At 44.0% G+C, this 22,531-nt stretch overlaps 2 protein-coding genes across 2 annotated transcripts; both read left to right on the top strand.

Moving 5' to 3' along the window:
- The first annotated feature begins 552 nt into the window (after window positions 1–552).
- Window positions 553–12,632, top strand: LOC106435199 (kinesin-like protein KIN-12D). Its single transcript, XM_013876065.3, has 37 exons — window positions 553–905; window positions 979–1,589; window positions 1,746–1,901; window positions 1,983–2,066; window positions 2,248–2,367; window positions 2,462–2,575; window positions 2,655–2,747; window positions 2,817–2,977; window positions 3,045–3,119; window positions 3,210–3,297; window positions 3,383–3,441; window positions 3,534–3,597; window positions 3,687–3,752; window positions 3,840–4,025; window positions 4,104–4,208; window positions 4,298–4,533; window positions 4,630–4,699; window positions 4,789–4,854; window positions 4,994–5,038; window positions 5,131–5,210; window positions 5,287–5,365; window positions 5,472–7,052; window positions 7,141–7,479; window positions 7,554–9,830; window positions 9,917–10,024; window positions 10,108–10,229; window positions 10,305–10,392; window positions 10,484–10,558; window positions 10,632–10,865; window positions 10,943–11,032; window positions 11,124–11,198; window positions 11,274–11,332; window positions 11,427–11,538; window positions 11,610–11,720; window positions 11,829–12,065; window positions 12,184–12,306; window positions 12,393–12,632. The coding sequence occupies exons 2-37, from the start codon at window positions 1,005–1,007 to the stop codon at window positions 12,450–12,452; spliced, it is 8,223 nt and encodes a 2,740-aa protein (XP_013731519.1). The 5' UTR covers window positions 553–905; window positions 979–1,004; the 3' UTR covers window positions 12,453–12,632.
- Window positions 12,633–15,549: 2,917 nt separating this feature from the next.
- On the top strand, window positions 15,550–18,272 carry LOC106435195. Its single transcript, XM_013876061.1, has 4 exons — window positions 15,550–16,048; window positions 16,091–16,505; window positions 16,599–17,487; window positions 17,535–18,272. Exons 1-4 carry the CDS (start codon window positions 15,550–15,552, stop codon window positions 18,270–18,272), a joined length of 2,541 nt encoding a protein of 846 aa, XP_013731515.1.
- The last annotated feature ends 4,259 nt before the right edge of the window (window positions 18,273–22,531 follow it).

Raw genomic sequence — 22,531 nt, 5'->3', positions numbered from 1 at the left:
TTGTTGTATGTGCTAATGAATTTGCCAACAACTATTGAGTTTAGACACACCAACTTTATCATCCCAGTACAGGAAAAAGGGGATTAAAATGTTCACTCAGAAGACTCACATGTACACTCTGCTATAAACTTAAGAGACATGACTATAAAGAGTTAGAATGTCACAATTACATCTGGCAGACATGAACCCAAAGTGTCCTGGATAGTTGAATATGAAATTAATAGCTATATATCTCTACGAAGACAATAACAAAAGCCAGACCAAAACTTCCATGAAACTACTTACTCCCTCTTCAGTCTGCTCTATGCCGAAACTATAAAAGTATAGTAGTTCCGAGTACAATTGTCAACCCGGACTAATTGTTACTAACCGATCAAAATTAAACACTGACCAAAAATTAAACCAGTTTAAATTAAAGCGTATATGATCTAGAATTTTTTTTTTTTTTTTGAGGAAAAAAAATCTCGAAGTTTAATATATGGAAGCCGTTGGGGGAGTATATATTTGTAATTAACAACCCAATATTTGAATTTAGGATGGGCCCTCACCCCGTCTTTAGTCATTGAATATTTTTGAAAAAAAAAGAAAAATACGTTGCTTATTTACAAAACTACCCTCATTAGCTTAAATTATTACGCCAGAAACCCCTACCAAAAAATTCAAATTTGAACTCCGCCACAAAACACAAAACACACGATGCAATCTCAGCCGTCCGTTTCCTCATCCGCCTCTTTTACATCACCCATCTCCTTCTCCCTCCTCCTCCTTCCCTGCTGAAATCATGCGAATCTAGAGAGAGAGAGAAAGTACGAGCCCGAGTGAGTGAGACAAATTATAACAGAACTCGTCAGTAGCTAGAGAGATTTTGAATTTTTTTTGTTGCTGCTCAATTTTCATTAACACAGGCAAGTAAAGTTTCAATCTTTCAGCTTCATCTCTGGTTCCAAAGCCTCTAACTTTCATCAATCCTCATTGTAGATTTCGTGAAATCACCTTAAGGAACGATGTTAAGGGACGCTAAGTTATCCCGTAGAGACTCAGGCAAGCACGAGGAGATCGAGAACGTCCCCGAGAATCTCCAAGCTTCCTTCTTGTCTCAAACCAGCAACGACTCCTCTTCTTCCTCCTCCTCCATCTCTCTACCACGAGCTCCTTTAAACACGATCCACGATCCGTTGAAGGATTCCCGGAGTAGTAAGATGGATCGAACTCCGTCTAAGCCCAAACCCAAGAACCCAGATCCAGCATTGCCTTTACGGACGCCTGATAACAACAAGCACCGGTTCGGTTGGGGCGAGAAGCGTGGCTCTATCGCTAACACGACTCCTAAGACCGGTAGAGTTGTCGGGAGAGCTAACTCCGAGACCGGTTCGGCTCAGAATACGCCTACAAAGAGCGTGTCTAAGCCTCCGCCGGGGTCTTGTTACAGAGGGAAGCTTGATGGGGCGGGCAGAGCTGGTGGGTATGCGTCGCTGTACAAAGGGTTGTCTAGCTCTGATAGGCAAGTTTCTGGTGTTGTTAATACCGTTGAAGTTCCTCACTTTGACCTTAAGGAGGATCCTTCTTTCTGGATGGATCACAATGTGCAGGTAGCAACTCTTTTCTTTTGGGGTCCTTTACTGCCATATATGCATCTAGGTTCATTAGCTGCACCAAGTTGCTTCTTCTAACAAGATTTTTTTTGATATTTCAATGTTTAGCAAAAAGGAATTGGTTTGATGATGAGTTTATTGAATGTGTTGTAGATTCTTATCCGTGTACGACCGCTTAATAGCATGGAGAAGAGTATAAATGGGTACAGTAGGTGCTTAAAGCAGGAAAGCTCGCAATGCGTAGCGTGGACTGGGCAACCAGAAACACGGTTTTTATTTGATCATGTGGCTTGTGAGACGATTGACCAGGTAAGACTCAGATCGAAAGTAGAAAATTTCCTTTCCTTTTAGTTGAAATCATGTTTTACTTATCGCTTTCTTCATTTGTAGGAAACCCTTTTTCGGGTTGCAGGTCTGCCCATGGTGGAAAATTGCTTGTCTGGCTACAACAGCTGTATCTTTGCGTATGGCCAGGTACATACATTCTTCTATCATTACAATGTTACAATGAGATTAGGTAGTTAAGTTTTCAGAATAGGACTGAGTGGAGAGTGGAGAGTGGAGAGTGGAGAGTGGAGACAGTTTCCTTCTTTGGAATTACTTATTATGTTAACTTTCATTTCCGAACTTGTAATATTTTGTTGGGATTGTGCAGACAGGAAGTGGAAAAACATATACAATGCTTGGGGAAGTTGGTGATTTAGAAGTTAAACCAAGTCCCAACAGAGGAATGATGCCACGGATTTTTGAATTTTTGTTTGCAAGAATACAAGCTGTAATTTCTCTTATGATATTGCTTTGCTTATGTCTATTACAGACATTATTAACTTTGCTAATCACATCTTATATCATTTTGTGTTTTTTCGCAGGAGGAAGAGAGCAGAAGAGACGAGAGCCTTAAATACAATTGCAAATGCTCTTTTCTTGAGATTTACAATGAACAGATCACTGACCTTCTTGAACCGTCTTCAACAAATTTGCAGGTGATCTTAAATTTAATTTTGGTGGTGAAAGTACACAGATACGCAAGGCTTAAGTTTCTAATGTGTTCTCACTTTTTAGCTTCGAGAGGACATTAAGAGCGGTGTCTATGTGGAAAATCTCACTGAGTTTGAAGTAGAGAGTGTTCAAGACATCTTAGGGCTTATCACACAGGTTAGTATTGTTGTCTCCCAAACATTATTGTTTTATTTTCATTGTTACTAATTATCTTTGGTACAATAGGGTTCTATGAATCGAAAAGTTGGAGCCACAAATATGAACAGAGAGAGCAGCAGATCACATAGTGTATTTACATGCGTGATCGAGAGCAGATGGGAAAAAGACTCGACAACTAATATGCGTTTTGCAAGACTGAACCTGGTTGACCTTGCTGGATCAGAGAGGTAACTATGTTGCTTTTGCTTGGTATTTCCTTAGAGACCTCTTCTTACATTCTATATTCTGTAACAGGCAAAAAACTTCTGGCGCTGAGGGTGACCGCCTAAAAGAAGCTGCTAACATCAATAAGTCATTGTCCACACTAGGGTAACAAGGAACAGTTGAATCCCTTGCATACACCGTTTTATCAATCACTTGTTTTACTGAATCTTGCTATTTTGTTATTATTGATTGCAGACATGTCATTATGGTTCTTGTGGATGTTGCAAATGGTAAACCAAGGCATATTCCATATCGTGATTCAAGGCTGACATTTCTTCTTCAGGTTAAATTTGAATTCATTGCCGGTCTTCGTTTAAGTTGCAGTCTATCCTTTCATGGCATTATAACGGTAACCATTTCATCTACAGGACTCACTGGGTGGCAATTCAAAAACGATGATCATTGCTAATGCTAGTCCTTCCGTCAGGTATTCTTTCAACACTAACTTGATCTAGTAATACATAAACTCGTATAGTCAGAACTTCAACTTATTGCTTCTATGGATTATCACTGTGGCAGTTGTGCAGCAGAGACGCTAAACACATTTAAATTTGCTCAGAGAGCAAAGCTAATCCAGAATAATGTAAGTTTGCACTGTTATCCATATTTTAATTGATGAGGGTCTGAATCATGAATAACCTTTGGATAAATATTATGTTTCAAATTCTTTAGGCTGTGGTCAACGAAGATTTCAATGGGGATGTCCTGGAATTACGCCGTCAAATCCGACTTCTCAAGGTGTGTATTTCTGAACTATCACTAGGTGCTCTTTATGTGTAGCTGTAAATAAGCTGAGACAGTTTTCTGTTTGTGTGTGTGGAACAGGAAGAGCTTTCCCTCCTCAAGCGCCAGAACATCTCCAGGGCATTGTCATTCGGAACAGCAACAGCCAACATTACAGAATTCCAAGTCGATTCTCCATCGAATGAATTGCCGGAGAGAGGACATCAACAGGCTAGAAACTCACTCGTGTATGAATCTGGAGGCTGTGTAAGGATGTCTAGAAAGCAGGTATACTGACTTTCAGAAATTTTAATGATTCGTATGCCTCTGCCTTGCGATTCTGCTAAAACTCTATGTGTATGTCAGTTGAAATCGTTGGAGATAACACTCGCTGGCTCATTGAGAAGAGAACATGTGGCTGATGCTTCTATTAAGAATCTTGAAGCTGAGATCGAGCACTTAAACCGTTTGGTAATTCCTTTTCACCTACACTGCTCCATTCCCACTTATGTTTTAGAGTCTGAATCACTTTGTTGGCTTGTTGCCAATTTTTGTTTTAGGTTCGGCAAAGAGAGGAAGATACTAGGAGCACAAAAATGATGCTCAGGTTTCGAGAAGACAAGATACAGAGGCTGGAATCACTTCTTGGCAACCATATATCTGCAGATTCTTATTTGTTGGAAGAGAAGAATGTGCTGTCAGAAGAGATTCAGTTGCTTCAAGCTAAAATTGACAAAAATCCTGAATTGACTCGCTTTGCCCTGGAAAACATAAGGCTTCTGGACCAGCTTAGAAGGTGATATATGTTTAGCAAGTATCCAAACCTAAAATAAAAGAGAAAAGTGTGTGTGTGTGTGTGTTTTCTTAAGCTTTGTTGTTATGGTACTCGCAGATTTCAAGAGTTCTATGAGGAAGGTGAGAGAGAAATTCTACAAGGAGAAGTCTCGAATCTGAGAAACCAGGTAACTTTAGTTAGCACCGTATCCTGGTATGTAATCATTCTTCTTTTCGTTTGCAATGCAATACTTAGCCCTATCTATTGATGTTGCAGCTTGTCCAGTTTCTTGATGAAAACGCTGACCGGCAAAAACATCCTGATGATGTAACAGAGCCACAGGTAACACCTACTTTCATCTTTAATCTTTACATATGTTTAATTAAGATCCAGAGTGAATATGCTTCATTGGTTGCGTATCATTAGTCTTGTTGTACTTTTTATTTTATTCTATAAGTATTCTGGCTTTTCTATGGCGCAGGATGCACTACGTATTAGCAAAGAAAATTATTCACTACAGGAGGAGGTTGATACACTTTCTTTTTTAGAAGTCATTCTCTTGTTTTCTTTCTGTTCAACGATTTTAATCTCAGTTTCTTGATTTCTTTTCAATCGCAGCTAAAAAAGACCTCTAACGAGCTTGAAAAATGCCGAAGTAAACTTGGTTCTTGCCTGGAAGAGAATGCAAAGCTTAGTAGGTTAGTAAATCATATGGCCAAAGGACTTCTCATTTTCACCATATCCATGATAAGCCTTCTCGCCCATCTTCTGCAGGGAAATCCATGATCTTCAGGCTATGGTCAGCGATATCAGAGCTTCCACACCTGATGAACATAGTTCGAACAAACAAAAGGTCTAGACAATAAGAACAGTGTGGTTTACTAATTTCTGTATTATTGGTTCTGCAGGTTATCTTTGAGCGTTTCACTTAATAGTTGAATGTTGCCAAAAAACTGCAGGCCCTGCTGGAAACTCAAAATGCTGATCGGCCCGAAACACTTGCTGGTCAGCAGGTCAACCATGTCGAAGAAATCATCAAACTACAGCTTGATTTGGATGTACTGAAAATTATACTCGATGAGGAAAGAACACTACGTGGTGATACAGAGGCACAGGCAGTTCTCTTGAAACTTAATATTGGAGAGTTGAAGGACCAACTACTCCTGATGAGCAAGCAGCAAGAAAATGTAAACAGTGAGCTGCGCGAGACAAAGTCTGTAGTTGAAGCTCTCGAGTCGCAAAACAGTATATTGATCCAAGAAGCTGTTGAGTTGAGGAGAACAAAGGAGAAGTATACTGAACTTTTACAAAAGCAAGAGCTTGACATCCCAGCAACTAAGTCCAAACAGTGCAATGAGTTCAAAGATAATCCTGCAGAGGACAATGCAATTAATGCCAAGTTCAAGAAAATGCAAGCGTCTCTTGAAAAAGCTAAGAGGTTGAACATGTTGTTCAAGAATGATATTGCTTCTAAGGCATGTGGAGATGAAGAAACGGACGAAGTTCAAAGACAAGCCGAAGCGGAAACTGCTGAGGTGATTGTCTATTTGCAGAACGAGCTCGAAGTTCTTCAGAAGGAGGTTGATGATTTCCAATCAAAAGAAAACGTGACTGAACAGCAAGTAAAGCTTTTGGAAACTCAGATGGAGGAGCTTCAGGATAACTTGCGAGATATGACCATGGATAATGAGCAGTCGCAAGAAAATCTCAGAAGCAAAGAAATGGAGCTACAGATCATTTCAAACGAGATGGAACTTCTGACATCTGAGCTTGAAGAAATTTTGCTGAGTGGGAATGAAGGCCTTACAGATGCATGTTACCAAGCTGATCTAATTTCGGATTCCTTTCCAGATAAAAGGATATGGATATCTGAACAGGTTGGGGAGCTAATAAGAACAATTTCTGAGAGGGAATCAGTGATCGAAGATCTTGAAAGCTGTTTAGAGGATGCCAATAAAAAGCAGTGTGATATAGAATCCATGTTGAAGTCTCTTAGAGGGGCAGCATTAGTGATGAGTGAAGCGCACCAGAGAGAGTACGAGGAAAAGGAGACACATACTCTCCTCTTGAAGTCGCAGTTGTGCAAGAAAGCAGAGGCCATGTCAAGGCTTCTAGAGAAGCTGAAGATGGCTGAAAGTTGGATTTATGAAGCATCACACTGTGCAACAGCTTCTCTAGTAATCGTTAACCGATATTCTGAGATAATCGAATCACATACTTTTGAGTTGAAGCAAAAGGATCTCCAGCTTGAGGAATCTGCTGGAACAGTTCTTTCTCTGAACCAACAAGTACAAGATTTGGAAGCAACCTGTGAAGAATTCAGAAGCAAGCTTCTGGAAGAAGCAAAGAATGCTTCTGCTATGGAACGAAAGCTTGAAGAAATTGAGGAGACTGGCATTTCAGCCATGAAGGAGAAGCTTTCTGAGCTCAAGGGTGGCGTATCTGGACTGAGATCATGCATAAATATGTGTCAAGAACATGAAAAGTACACTGAGGCAGAGAAATCACTAGGGTCTCCAGCCCACTGTAGTGAAGAACAGGTGAGCTGCAAGTTTTCTTATTTTAACGATCATGGCTTATTATGTATTGTAATGTTCTTAGTCCTTTACTGGAATTTTTTTCATACAGGAAAATGGAAGGAATGTAGTTGTCTCGTCTTGCATTGAGAAGACTCCAACCAAAAATCATTCGGAGCCCATGAGAGCTAGCAGTCAGGTGTCTACTGAGAGAGGTAAAGTGATTATACTGCTAAAGCAAGAAATGGAATCTGCTCTTGTAAGCTTGAAGGAGGTTCAATTTGAGATGGCCAGACTCCAGGAGGAGAAGGAAGAGCTAAAGGCGTCTGAGCAAAGAAGCTTAAGCAACTTGCACGATCTTGCTGCACAGTTCTCCAACCTTGAGACTGTGATGAATAGGATGAAAGAACAAAATGAGAACAAAATGGAAGCCACAGATCATAAACTTGAAGTAAGTAACACACTCAGATGCTATGAGTTTTCTCTCTTCTTTTTTCTTTCTAACGTTCCCAAGCTATTTTACAGACTTTGGAGCATGAACTTGCTAAGATGAAGCTAGAGGCTGGCCAGGGACATGTAGAAAACTTATGTGTTCTTCAGAAATTTGAGGAGGCTCAATGGACTATTAAAGAAGCAGATATCATGATCAATGAGCTCATAATAGCGAAAGAAATGATGAAACTTGACCTGGAGAAACAGAAGAAAAAGGAAAGAAGTTTGGTTGGAGAGAGAAACGCCTTAGTTGACAAACTGCAGGAGCTGGAATCCATAAATGTCAAAGAAAATGAAAAGGTTGAGTACCTTGAGAAGCTATTCGAGTCAAGTTTGATGGGTGTAGGAGATCTTGTCGAAGAGCTGGAAACTGTTGTCAGAAAACTACAAGACGAATCATCTGAGGCCTTGACTGGCATGGCCAATGATTTATCTGACTTGAAGTCTTCGGTTTCAGAAACAAAGTCAGCTAGGTTGTTCCTCGAGGATATCTGGTCAGAAATAATCATGAAGGATTGTGCTCTCTCAGTTCTACATCTATGCCATATGGGGGTTTTGCTTGAAACAGTTACAGGGGTCAACGCCGAAAATGGTCTGCTTCATCGTGGTCTGTGTGAATCAAACTCTTCCATAGCCGGATTAAGAGATAACAATGTCAGGTTAAGAAGGGAGCTTGAGATGTTTACAACGCTCAAGGGTAAACTGCTAGCTGATATAAAGAATGGTTTTGAGAGAGTTTCAAGAAATGAAGAAGCAACTAATCTGCTCACTACAAAATTAAGCAATTTTGAGCAGAAAATTTCAAATTTACAGTACCAGGAGGAGCTGATGTTGCAAAGATCTGACAGCATGGGGTCTCAGCTTGATATTTTGATGAAAGAAATAGATTTGAGAAATGGGAACCTTGCAGAAACTCTGTTGGAGCAACAGCTGCATCTGAATCAGAAAAGTGATTTCTTTGACACTGAAGTTCAACATTATTTGATGGATCTCTGCTCAAAGGATGTTGAGTCACTTGTTCTGGCCCTAAAAGTAAAAGAATGTTCTTCTTGTCTCGCAATTCTGGACAAAGTGCTTCTTGATCATCAGGCCTTCGTTGAGGATCTCAAAGAGAAATTGTTTGTTTCCCAGGTGGAGAGTGAGCTCAACGACCTCTGTCTGGTTGATAACAAATTGGAGACCGTTTCAGATAAACAAAAGCTGACTGAAGCACAAAGAAAGATCAAGGTTCTCTCGTCAGATCTTAAACACAGTGTGCAAAAAACCGTCGAAATGGATGAGGCAAACAAGGCTTTTGGAGAAAGAGTCTTCTTCTTGGAGTCTCGCGTTTCTGACCTACAGCAAGATTTAGAGAGGAAAGAGTTTGAACTTCAGAGTCTCCAACATTCACAGTCGATTGCTGCAGGAGAACTGGGTATCAAAGAAAGGGATATACAAGTTTATGCTGATGCTGTCAGTGCGTTGAAGAATGAAAACAGCTCTCTTAAGCACACGTTTATACATTTTGGTGAAGATCAGTCTAAAGCATTAAATGTCAACAGCATAAGCATTGCCAAATGTTCTGAAGGTAGCAGAACACTGGAGAAACTAACCAGGGATGGTCTGGTATTCTCTGATCAAATGTTCGAACTGATGTGTGAAAACGCCAATAAGGCTTCGGAATTCGCAGATACTGTTCAGTCTTTGCAGATTGATGTAGAAGACTTGCTGTCTGAAAATCTGAATCTCCAGGATGAGCTTTTGCGAAAGGATGATGTTCTGAAGGGGTTGTCTTTTGACCTCAGCCTACTACAAGAATCTGCTTCCAATTCCAGGGACAAGGAAGATGAAACAAAGGAAATCATGGTTCATGTTGAAGCTTTGGAAAAGACACTAGCTTCGAGAACCTCTGAACTAGAAGAGGCTGTCTCTTTCGCCCAAATGCTTGAAGTCCAGCTGCAAGGGAGCAAAGAAATTATCTGCAACCTTGAAAAGGATACTGAAAAGGCAATGCAGTGCCGAGAGCAGCTGGCAGCAGAAAATAAAGAAATTAGAGCAGAAGCTGAAGATCTCTTGGCAGAGAAAAGCTCTCTAGAGGAGGAGCTGATCCAGACAAAAAAGGTATCTGAGAGCATGGAGATGGAGCTCTTTAATCTAAGAAATGCTCTCGGACAACTGAATGATAAAGTTGAGTCTACCCAGAGCAAATTAGATGAGACCATCGATGAGAGGGATAATCTACAAGATGAGGTTTTGTATGTGACAGAAGAACTTGGGAAAATGAAAGCTGAGGCTAAAGAATTGGAAGTTAGAATCATAGAAGCTCAAGAGGTAGACGTTAATCTTTACAAAACACATGTACATTTCTCAACCCTTTTTGCATTGCTTACTAGAACTTGTTTCTCCTCTTTTTACAGATTGCTGAGTCAAGAAAGATGTATACCGATCAGAGAGAAGAAGAAGTGAAGCTACTAGAGGGATCAGTTGAGCAGCTTGAGTATACTATCGATGCACTTGAAAATAAGGTTAGGATTAATCATTATTTACTATTTAACAGCTTAGTTTAGTCGCTGTGTTTACTTTTCTGATGGAGGCGTGTTTTCAATAGGTTAACGTTATCAAAGATGAAGCTGAAAGACAGCGTCTGCAAAGGGAAGAGCTGGAGACAGAGCTTCACACCATACGCCAGCAGATGGAAAGTGTTAGAAATGCTGATGAGGAAATGAAGAGGTTAGAAAAACATTAAGCAACATAAACTGGTATATGTTTAAAACAACTCATTTCTTTATTTTTTTGTGGTCAAAGAATTTTAGATGAAAAGCATATTGATCTTCAAGAAGCTCAGAAGCATATAGAAGCGCTTGAGAGAAAGACGGCTAATCAAATGACTGAGGTAACATTATTGTGCTATTTTAACAGTGGTGGATTCTTAAAGTCGAGTCACAAAATTACTGTTGATAATGTATATGTTTACTCTACAACAGATTACTCAACTCAGCGCGCATATCTCAGAATTAAATATGCATGCAGAGGCGCAGGCTAGAGAATACATGCATAAGGTAAAGATAGTTCCTTATAGATTGTTCTTTTTTCAAAAGACTGGCGTTACTTAGACCGTTCTATTCAAAACAGGTTAAGGAACTGGAGGCAATGGCTGAGCAAGTAAAACCAGAAATTCATGTTTCTCAAGCTGTGGACTCTTCATTGAGTAAAGGTTCAGGGAAGCCTCGGGGTTCTGGCTCTCCTTTTAGGTGCATAGGGTTGGGACTTGCCCAACAAATGAGGTCTGAGAAGGATGAGGAGCTTGCTGCTGCTAGGCAACGAGTTGAAGATCTTGAAACTGTAGTTGCAACCAAGCAGAAAGAGGTAACTAGTTGAAAATGTGTTGTACTGATACATTTGGCATCCATATAGTATTTTTATCTCTTCTTTGTTGCTCCCAGATATTTTTACTGAACTCAAAACTCGCCAAGGTGGATAGCATGACCCATGATATTACTAGAGTTATGCTCGGACTCAAACAGAATTGCGCAGTAAGTAACTGTTTTTATATGTTTCTTCTCTGCTCTTGTAACTGAAATATATTCAGTCATGATCCATCTTTCTTTTTTTCTTTTTTTACAGTCATTATTGGATAGTCAGCAAGTATCAAAGATAGCAGAGATGCTTCAACGTTATAGTTCAGATTCACGAGAAACGGTATTTTCTTTGTAAGATTAATAAGTTGTTCATATTATAATCAAAAATCTCTTGTCTGAAACTTTCCGTATATAGGATTTTGAAGTCTCTCAGCTCAAGCGGCAACTCAGTGAATATAATGAGGAAAGGCAAGGGTAAGCAAGCAAATGATTTACTCTGTCAAGTTTTCAATTAAGCAAGGTGGTTTTTGGCTCCTTCCAGATGGTTAATTACAATATCTGGATGCAGATGGCTAGAGGAGATTGAAGGAAAGCAAAGTGATTTAGTTACTGCACAGATAGAACTGGAGGAACATCGACAGCATGAGCAACTGCTCAAGAAAGAAAACGAATTCCTGAAGGTGAGAAAATCAGCAACACTATTCCATTTTAGTATCACAGAACGTATCTAACTCTTCTGACTTTTCAACAGAAGGAGAATGTTAGTCATAAAAGAAAACTAATGGAACTTGAAGGAGAAGTGGAGAAGCTTTCATCCCAGCAAAAGCCCGAGTGGAGAACTCGTGATCATGCTAGAATCAAGGCAAGAAGAAATCTCTAACTCCCTCAATACTTGTCTGTGTATTTTTTTAGTCACTTTTCTTTTTTCTAGTACTCACTACCCTTTTATATATCTCATCATATGCAACAGGAAGAAAACAATGTGTTGAAACTTCAGCTTGATGAGCTCAATCTAAAGTTACGAAGAGCAGATGTGAATATTTCTCGTGCTAAAGAAGAGCTTGCTTGGTACCGAGCATCTACAGGAAAGAACCAACATTCAAACTTTGAAAAGATGCATCATTTAAGTACCAAACTGAAGGAAAGCGAAGAGGAAAGAATGCAGCTGGGTAAGCAGCTATTATGTCTCTCCACCAGTATCTTAAAGGTAAGAGAACATCATGGTTTCTCAGTGTAATCAGTTTTCTAATTCCAGTTATCTGAAACTTGTTAACCTATAATGCCTTCTAAACATCATCTTTGTGTGGGTATAAAAATTTCCTCAGGCAGCAGGTGTAACAGGAGAAGATATCACAGACATAAACCCTGAAGTTGCTGAAGAGGCACTTGAACAGCTCAAGACAAGAGTTGGTTTACTTGAAAGTGAATTGGATCACTTTAGATTAAAGGTAATATATAGTTCGATTGAAGCTTCAATCCTGTAGCCTTTTGCAGATGTATTCATAAGAGAAGTTTGTAAAAAATCTTGATGCAGGGAAAAACAAAGAGCAGAAGAAGTAGAAATCCTGAGAGGGCGATGCCTTCAATGCCTTAGCCTAGAAGAAAATCATGGAGTCAGAGTCCAAGAAAGATGTCTCAGGTTCCTTTTTTCACTTCTGTAGACAGGTGAAAGAATGATATGTTTGTATGAGTAAAACTAGTCTTTGTAAGATTCATGTATGCTTAAAATGTAATTTGTAAATCATATTGAAAGGAATGGTCAGCAATTTTCTCATCCCAAAACAATGCATTAACTTGATAAGATGAGATGATAACCCTGCTAAACCATACTGGCATGAATTAGTGAACCCAAAACCAGTTCAATACCATCTATTTTACTAAAAATAATAATAACCTAGGGAAAGACTTGGATTGGAAGGATGGTCAAAAGAGATATCCATATTTACACTTCCTATTTAGAAATTGAATGAATCAAAATTTGACAGTATTGTATTGGATAACCAATATATAAACAAACTCAATTTATAAAAATATGAAATCATTAAAACATGCCAAGGCACTAATTGGATGGTTTAGATTATATAATCTTTGCTAGTGTAAGTAAAAGTTAAGGGGATGCAACTTAGGAAAAAAGGCAAATTAATTCGAACCATATTTTGAGTGATTAGAGAGAACTACAGTATTGCAAACATTTACTTAGGGGATGGATTACATCCCTCCACAAGGCCCATCGAATAACATGCCCTAATCCAGCAAGTTGGATTAGTTTGGTCGGTTCGGCGGTTAAACACGTCAGCTCGACCTTAGAGTACTTTTACCCGGTCGAGTAAGCCGACCGAAAGTACCCGGCTTGGAGGGAACTTTGTCCAGGCCCGCATACTCGGCCTCTCGTATCAATGCCCAAAGAGGTACGAAATTAGGGCATCAAGGACAGAAGACCTATAAAAGGGGGAGATGAAGCAACAAGAAAGAAGACTTTTGGGATTTTACACACTAAGCGGCTAGATCTAGGTTAGGAGCGATCTCTTTGATCTGGTTGCTCTCTCACTTTCCTGTCACTCTTGTAACCCTTCCGTTCAAATCTAATAAAACGTCTTTAGTCATCCCATCTTTGACTTCTTTCACTCTAGTCGACTGAATCCCGTTCAAACAATTGGCACCCACCGTGGGGCTGACTAAAGTAACGTTCTAGATCTACATGGTTCAAGACGACACCACCTTTGGCGCTCCGGGCGGAGAACCAACCCCTACGCCCGAAGCCGCGCCACCCATCACCACAGATTTCATGAGCTCTATCATGGCTCGACTCGCTCATTAAGACGAAGTCCAAAAGACGACCAACGACCAATTAGCTGCTTTGGTCGCGGAACTCACAGCTCCCGATGGCCAAACGAGCCGTCCCCAGTAGATACACCGTCGCCTCTTTAACACCAACCCAACGGCGACCGGAGGCAACCACGTCTCTGACGACTCAGAGCCTAATGAAACCCTTCTCGCCGACACCACCCCCCCCCCCTAGTAGGCTCCGATCTCGTAACCATACGCGAGATCGCCGAGCTCAAACTCAGCTTCCAACAAATGAGCGAGAAGATCCATCAGGTAACCAGCGCGGCCCCGTAAATCGAGAGCGTGCTCGCCGCAACATCGCGCACCCCTTTCACTAGCGCGTTGACTAGTGTGCAACTCGGAAAGATAGAGAAGTTGCGCTTACCCGAGCACAAACCCGGCGGAGACCCGGTGGAACACATGACAGCTTTCAACATCGTGATGGCGCGGGCTCGACTCTCCGATGAAGAAAGGGACGCAGGCTACTGGCAACAGTTCGTCGAAACTCTCCACGAGCAAGCCCTAACCTGGTTCTCCCAGTTAGAGGAAAACTCCATTGGAAGCTTCTGTGACATGTCAGCAGCTTTCCTCAAGACTTACATTATGTTCACCAAGCGCAGCGCTACCGCCTCTATCTTGTGGAACCTTAACCAAACCAAAGACCAGAGCCTCCGCGACTACATGGAGAAGTTCAAAGCCGTAGTCTCGAGGATTGAAATCCCAGGCGCTGGAGGAAACCATTCCGAGAGGATTTATACCAAAAACCAACTACGTCACTCTAGGATGCTATCGCGCGCTCTGATAATTTCATCTGAATGGAAGAAGATACTAATGCCATTCTCAGCAAGATGAACGCACCCAAAGCTCCAGCGGCTTAAAACGCCAACACGCAACAAGAACCGCGCCAGCATGCCCCAATCGACAAAACCGGCCGCAAAGACGGATACATGTATATCTTCAATGAGAACAACGTGCCGGTTTCAACTCTCGTAGTCTGCGGAGAAGGTTGGAACAAGTGGGTAAGGGAGCTCGATTCGTCCGACAAACCAGTCGACGCCGTTTGCTTGACCCAGACTACAACAACAGCAGGTTCAGCGGCAGGACCTTCCAGAACCGTCGATCTCACCAAACACTGCAAATATCACGACGTCAAAGGGCATGATACGACAGAGTGCAAGTCACTCTATGCGCACTACCTCTCATCCCTAGCAAGTGGCGACTTCAAGTTCGAACCCCTAAAGGCTAAGCCGAAGAACGGCAAGAGCTGAAGCAAGAATAAAGAAAGGAGAGCCCAGCGCAAAGCTACAGGCAAAGGTCGACATAGCGAAACTCAACAACGAGACGACGAGGAGGATGCTCCGAAGGGTAACGGCGAGGGAGACTCCTCAGCCGACGAAGAGCAACCAGCTAACCGCAGGCGCATTGAGGTTATACTCTCTCAGCAAACCTTGTCGTCGGACGACGAGAACGATGACACACCTGTACTCGAAGATTTGAGAGATATTCTGAAACGAAAGTTTGAATCCGAAGATAGCAACAGCTCCCCGCACAATGATCTCCGAACAACGTTGGATGCACGGAAGTCCCGGCGTATCTCAACAGGTGACCCCGATCCCAAAGAGCGCTCAAACGGTGACCTTCGAGATAAACTCAACGCAGGAGCATGCGATCTCCGCATCCGTCTCAATCGTTCGAAATCCACTGACCTCCGAAGGCGTTTGGAGCAAACTAAGACGTCAAGCAACGATACTCCGTCGTAAAAAAATGACAGCAGCGTACCAACCGATTTAAGCGCCTTTACTTCGAAAGGAGACCCACCCTTAGACTCCAAACAAGTAAAAACGCGACTCCAACTAAATTTCATCATGGGCGGTTCTCCTCCTTGCGGCAACTCTGTTCGCTCCGTCAAGGATTACCGTCGACAGGTCGCGACTTCGCAGAGATGGCCGACTAGGCCGCCAAGTCACCCTCCGATAACTTTTTCGCCGGATGACGCTGAGGGGATTCACGTACCCCACAACGACCCTCTTCTTGTCGTCCTTGGAATTGGGGAGTACGACGTCACCAAGGTCCTCGTTGATACAGGAAGCTCCGTCGACCTCATCTTCCGAGGAACTTTGCAGAAGATGGGAGTCGATCTCGACGATATAAAACCGTCCTCCAGAACATTAACCGACTTCAACGGATCCTCCGAAACAATACTGGGAACAATCCGCCTTACGGCACGCGCATGTGGAGTTACTCGAACTGTCATGTTTGCCATTGTAAGCACGAAGGCCCCTTACCACGCTATACTTGGAACCCCCTGGATACACTCTATGCAGGCCATTCCATCTACTTATCACCAGTGTGTCAAGTTCTCCGGTACAGACGGAAAAATCAAAACATTTTGAGGGGATCAAAAAGCCGCTAGGGAACTTCTAGTCGCCGCAGTTAAACTCCAACGATCGTCCCTATCGGTTAACTCCGTTTCTCCTCCAACCTATAAAGTCTGCTCCCAGGAAGGCAAAGTTCTCGAGTTACCTATTGACGATACCGATCTAAGCCAGACCGCAAGGATTGGTGCGTATCTGTCTGAAGATATGCTGCAGTCAGTTCTCAACTTTCTCAAGACGAATGTGTCCACATTCGCGTGGTCCATCTCAGACATGAAAGGAATTGATCCAGCTATAACAACTCACGAACTAAACGTCGACCCGACATTCAACCCTATCCGCCAGAAGCAATGCAAGCTCGGTCCCGACAGGTCAAAGGCTGTAAACGAAGAGGTCAACCGGTTACTCGGCGCTGGCTCAATTGCTGAGGTGCGCTACCCTGAGTGGTTAGCAAATCCAGTAGTCATTAAGAAGAAGAACAGGAAGTAGCGCGTCTGCGTCGACTTCACTGACTTAAATAAAGCCTGCCCAAAGGACAGCTATCCTCTTCCCAACATCGACCGTTTAGTCGAGTCCACGGCTGGAAACGAGATGCTCACCTTCATGGACGCTTTCTCTGGGTACAACCAAATCATGATGCACCCCGACGATCGCAAAAAGACGGCCTTTATCACAGATAGAGGAACCTACTACTATAAGGTCTTGCCATTCGGCTTGAAGAACGCAGGAGCAACCTACCAACGGCTTGTGAACAAAATGTTTGCAGACAAGCTGGGCGTCACCATGGAAGTATACATCAATGATATGCTTGGCAAGTCGCTATACGCCGCTGATCACCTCCGTCATTTGCAAGATTGCTTCGAAACTCTCAAAAAATATAGCATGAAACTGAAGCCAGCAAAGTGCACGTTCGGGGTTTCCTCAGGCGAGTTCCTTGGGTACATAGTCACACAGCGGGGGATCGAAGCCAACACGAAGCAGATCTCCGCGGTCCTGAACCTCCCAAGCCCAAAAAACAGTAGAGAAGTACAACGGCTTACAGGTAGGATAGCTGCACTCAACCAGTTCATCTCCAGATCCACAGACAAATGCTTGCCATTCTACGATCTCCTGCGAGGTAACAAGAGGTTTATCTGGGATGAGAAATGCGAGGAGGCATTTACTCAACTCAAGCATTATTTGACAACACCACCCATTCTCTCCAAGCCAGATGTCGGCGACGTTCTATCTCTTTACGTCGTAGTATCACAAGCAGCAGTCAGCAGCGTTCTGATAAAAGAGGACCGTGGTGAGCAAAAGCCAATCTTCTATACAAGCAGGCGCATGACTGGACCAGAAACGCGATACCCAACTCTTGAGAAGATGGCGCTGGCGGTCGCCGAAGCGGCGAGAAAGCTTCGCCCATACTTTCAGTCACATTCAGTGGAAGTATTAACCGACCAGCCCCTCCGAACGATACTCCAAAATACAAACAGGTCCGGAAGACTAAGAAGTGGGCTATCGAACTCGGTGAGCTTGATATCACTTACAAGAACAGAACCACGGCAAAATCTCAGGTTCATGCAGACTTCTTAGTCGAATTGGCCCCGGAGTTGGAGCAAGATCTCACACTCCGAAACCCAAACTGGACACTGCATGTCGACGGATCTTCTACTAACAAGGGCGCAGGTGCCGGAGTTCAACTACAGTCCCTGACCGGCGAACTGATCAAACAGTTTTTTAGCTTCGGCTTTCCAGCCTCGAACAACGAAGCAGAATACGAATCTTTGATCGCTGGACTCCGCTTAGCAAAAGCTGTCAAGGCCAAATGCCTAAGCTCCTACTACGACTCGCAGTTAGTTGCCAGTCAGTTTAGCGGCGGCTACGACGCCCGCAACGATCGGATGGATGCCTACCTCAAGATAGTACAAGGCTTAGCTGTAGAGTTCGAATTCTTCGAACTCGTCAACTTCCCAGAGGAGAAAACGTCTGTGCCGACGCCCTCGCAGCCCTTGGAAGCAAACTTCGGGACCAAGTTAAACGAACCATTCCAATACACCGCATTGAGAAGCCGAGCATCGATATCTCGACGGACCAAACCATCATCATTACCCCAGTCACCGAAACCGAGACGCTCGATACTGATGGATTCGGCCCTGACTGGCGAACTGAGTTCATCGACTATCTCTCAAAGGGGGAACTTTCAACCGAGAAATGGGCAGCCCGCCGACTAAAAACACGCAGTGCCCATTATGTCGTCCTAGACGACGAACTCCATCGATGGACTGCGAGTAAAGTACTCCTCAAATGTATCCATGGTGATGAAACGGTCAGGGGTATGGCCGAAACACACGAAGGCGCTGGAGGAAACCATTCGGGCGGACGAGCATTAGCAATCAAAGTGAGAAGCCTAGGCTTCTTCTGGCCGACGATGAATGCAGATTGCGAGTCCTACGCTAGAAGCTGCGACAAATGCCAACGGCACGCACCAAGCATCCATTGTCCAACTGAAATGTTACGAATGACGATCGTGCCGTACCCGTTCATGCGATGGGCAATGGATATCATAGGACCTCTTCCCTGCTCCCGCCAGCGGCACTTCATTCTCATCCTCACTGATTACTTCACCAAATGGATCGAAGCTGAAGCCTACGCTCAAGTCACCGACAAAGAAGTCCGTGGTTTCGTCTGGAAAAACATTATCTGCCGCCACGGTCTACCCTACCAAATCGTTACTGATAATGGATCACAGTTCATGTCTGGCAACTTTAAGGAGTTTTGCAGTAAATGGAACATTCGATTAAGCCCTTCCACCCCTCGTTACCCGCAGGGAAACAGCCAAGCGGAATCCTCCAAAAAGCTCATCATCGACGGCATTAAGAAACGTTTAGACCTGAAAATGGGTCATTGGGCCGACGAACTCGACGGAGTTCTATGGAGCCACCGCACAACACCAAGAGGGTCGACCAAATCGACACCTTTCTCTCTTGCATACGGTGTCGAGGCTATGGCTCCCGCAGAAGTTAACGTTTCAAGCCTCCGACGCTCAAAAATGCCCCAGTACGTCGAACTCAACAAGGAGATGCTGCTTGATGCCCTCGACGAAATAAAAGAACGACGGGACCAAGCTCTGCTACGAATCCAAAACTATCAATATCAGATAGAGAGTTACTACAACAAAAAGGTCCGAGCCTGACCCCTTGAACTCGGTGACCTTGTGTCATGCGCAAAGTGTTCGAGAACACTAAGGAGCTGAACGTCGGTAAACTCGGCGCTAGGTGAGAAGGACCTTACAAAATCATCAAAGTTGTGAAACCAGACGTCTACCGACTTCAAACGTCATGCGGAGAAGAAGTGTCTCGAGCATGAAACTCAATGCATCTACGACGCTTCTACTTGTAGGGACATAAAAAAAAAAACCCGAGTAGATGCACCTCCGCGGTCACTTCTACTCGACCGAGTAAATGCGCTTCTAACGGCCACTTTCACTTTGGAAAAAACGAACTACGAATGGGTTGATCCTCAACCGAGGTACGTAGGCAGCCTTAACCGGTCCAGCTGTAACAAAATCAAAGTCAAAATATTGTTCTTTGTTTCGACTTCCATCGAGTAAATACTGATTGTCGAACCCAACGGCTCCCGTATCTCCTGCAGGAGGTACACGGAGACTCACGTTCCATCTCCAAGCTATGTACTGATCATACACTTAGCCTAAGGACCCAACGGTCGCGAGTCACCTATGCCCGAAGAGCACTGACCGACCAAACGGAGTGAATCTTTAACCTTTTCTCGACTAAACGCGTAACGGATTAGCTACCCATTTACTCGATTGTCTTTGAGAAAACGGACGAAAGAACTTTCCACTCTTAGATTCAGTTTCTTGTTTTCAAAGTAGAAAAACGCACCTAGATGTTATCTCAATCGAAACACGACAAGAGCTGAACAAAGTCCCTTAGCGGGTTGTGTCGTTATTTATTTGCAAAAGCCAAAGGTCATGAATCTATTTTTTCTAGGCGAATATATCGCGAGACTCTAAAGAAAACTGAAATGTATTTAGACAAGTTGCAAGTATAGATAAGGAACACAACAATCCACAAATCTAAAGTCTGCTCGAAACAGCGACTTACCGACAAAATGAAAGTATGTCTAGTCATACAACAACAGGGTCTATCAAGACCACAAACACAAAAGTACAAAGAAAACACAACATAGGAAAAGCGTCAAGGCGCAGAATCTTGACCGTCCTCCTCTGGCGTCCCAAGAGCAGGAGGACCGACTGGGTCTTCAGTAGCGGCAGCAGTCGGGTTTTCCACCCGAGTAGGAACAGGGATAAGAGAGTCCACAACAGGAGGCGGGGGAACATCTCTATCCCCGACTTCGTTGGTCGTCTCTTCCTCGACAGGCTGCGACGGCGACGTCTCCTCGAGTCTATCGTCTTCCTCCTCTTCGTCTTCTCGTCCTTCAGAGGAAGAATCCGAGACGAGGATAGGATCCTCGATGCCCACGTTCTCTGTCTCTTCCTCTCGAACCAGAGTGTCGCCTGTCTCAGGGTTGTCCTTTCCGGGGACCTCCTCCAGGTTCTCGTTCTCTGGACGTTCATCAAGACCACCTCCCTTCGGGACCTCGACGTGCTCAGCAGGGACCGACGTGACATCAACCAATGGCTCCTCTGATGGCTCCTCGGTAATTTTGAGCGAGGTAATTAGCTGAGAAGCCGTCCCTGGTCTGATCAAATTTACGTTCGATCCATAAGGATCAAACGACGCTCTAAACCTATCCTCGACGAAACGAGAAGGAAGAACCAGCGGAGAAAGAGTGAGGTCGCTATCAGATAGCGGACCTACACAAAGTTTTGTAGCCTCCGCCTCATAGAGTTTCTCCTGCTCGGCAAAGACGTCGATCATTTCTTGTGGGATCTCCGTTCCACTTGCCTTTATCATCTCGAGGCACTTCTTCGTCCCCGAAGCTTGACCGTACAGGTTCTTCGCTTTCCCAAAGGCGTCCAAGCGAGTAAAATGGTCGCGCACGCGACCAAAGCAGCGATTTGCCTTCTCGACCATAGCAGCTTTGACCATTTCCCTCTCACGAGTAACCTCCAACCCCCGGGAGTCTCTCAAGTGTTGCCTCTCTCCGATTAATTTCTCTACTGCAGCGTCCCTTTCTTCGAGTAGCTCAGTCTTCTCCTTCTCAAGGGTCGCAGCCGCTTGCTCCAAACGAGTGTTCTCTCGGGCAAGCTCTTTCTTCGCCGCGCTGGCGGATTTGAGCTTACCCTCCAGCTCTTCGAACTTCACTCGAAGAATTTCTTTCTCCTTCGCAGCCTTCTCGTTAGCCTTCTTATGCTCCGCCCTTACTCTCTCGATGGCCTTCAACCTTGCCTGAGCAAGCTTCTCTGAAGATCCCAACTGGATCATTGTCTGCTTCAGAGCACTGTCGTACTTCTCAACAAGGAAGTTCATGCTCCCGTCACTCTGCAGAACGACAAACACGGACCACGTGAGATGGATGAACCCAATAAATTAAAGAAGGAGATAAAAGGTGAAAGGTAGCGCAGATACCCGCGCCCTCGAGGAAACAGCGTCAATGTATTCATTCTTGAGGTAATGGTCTTCCAATTGCAGCATCTCCTTCGTCCCACCACGAATTTGACGCGTCAGCTCCGCGCACCTAAGGGGATTAAGAATTAGGGGAGTTGTCTCGTCGTAGGAAAACTCGATGCGATCAGGGAATTCGATCCTCCTTCTCTTCGCTACAGAACCTTCAGATCCAGATATTTTTCTCAGAAGAGTCTGGAGCAGACCTCTCGGGCTCACAACCAGAACCTCCTTCTCGCGAGCTGGTTTTCCTCCTTTCCTCCGATAGGTTTTCAGGAGTGCCGCTGGCCTCCGACTAAGGTCGCATCAGCAGCATTTGCGTCGGAGGTAGAAGGACGGGGCTCTGCCTCAACAGACCTCTTAGTTCTCTTCTTCGGGTGACCATCTGGCGCCGCCCCGACTAAAACAGCCTCTTGCCTTTCTGCTAGCCCCTCACCTCTATCGGCAGAGGAAGCTGCCCCGCCACGAGACCTTTTCCTCCCAACCTTCTTCTTTTTCGCCTTCGAACCCTCGGAAGTCGCATCGAGGGAAGCAGACTCTTCGGGAGGAGCCTCGTCGGTCGCTCCCCCTTTAGTCTTTTTGCTCTTTTTCTTCTTCTTGGGACCTGAAGCAGAAGTCTCTGCTCCGCCCCCTTGATCGACTGCAATAGGGCCCTCCTCTCTGGAAGCTCCTTCTTTGGAGGCCCCTTCTCTGGGGGTTCCACCACCTTCAGAAGTGACGTAGACTCCGGAGTTAGACGGTCCCTGAGGATCGACTGTAGTCGATTTCTTCGAGAGCAGTTGCAACTTCCCTTTTAACAGGGCGCTTAGATCCGGAACTCCATCCATTTCTCTAGCTTTGTCGAGAAGTCTCTGTTGTTTGTGAGTAAACAACGGGAGGCGCGACTTACGGGGACCGAGAAC

This window comes from Brassica napus, chromosome C5 (assembly GCF_020379485.1).
Source record: "Brassica napus cultivar Da-Ae chromosome C5, Da-Ae, whole genome shotgun sequence".
Lineage (NCBI taxonomy): Eukaryota > Viridiplantae > Streptophyta > Magnoliopsida > Brassicales > Brassicaceae > Brassica > Brassica napus.
This window is presented reverse-complemented; position numbering and strand designations above follow the sequence as displayed.

What these genes read in the sequence shown, in the direction of transcription:
- LOC106435199 (XM_013876065.3), top strand. Translation starts at nt 1,005, where the DNA reads ATGTTAAGGGACGCTAAGTTATCCCGTAGAGACTCAGGCAAGCACGAG. An exon ending in CAAAGCTAATCCAGAATAAT is followed by an intron (nt 3,598 to 3,686) that starts GTAAGTTTGCAC and finishes CAAATTCTTTAG; the next exon opens with GCTGTGGTCAACGAAGATTT. An exon ending in ATGATGTAACAGAGCCACAG is followed by an intron (nt 4,855 to 4,993) that starts GTAACACCTACT and finishes TCTATGGCGCAG; the next exon opens with GATGCACTACGTATTAGCAA.
- LOC106435195 (XM_013876061.1), top strand. Translation starts at nt 15,550, where the DNA reads ATGGGCGGTTCTCCTCCTTGCGGCAACTCTGTTCGCTCCGTCAAGGAT. An exon ending in CCAGTGTGTCAAGTTCTCCG is followed by an intron (nt 16,049 to 16,090) that starts GTACAGACGGAA and finishes GGGATCAAAAAG; the next exon opens with CCGCTAGGGAACTTCTAGTC. An exon ending in TTCAGTCACATTCAGTGGAA is followed by an intron (nt 17,488 to 17,534) that starts GTATTAACCGAC and finishes AAATACAAACAG; the next exon opens with GTCCGGAAGACTAAGAAGTG.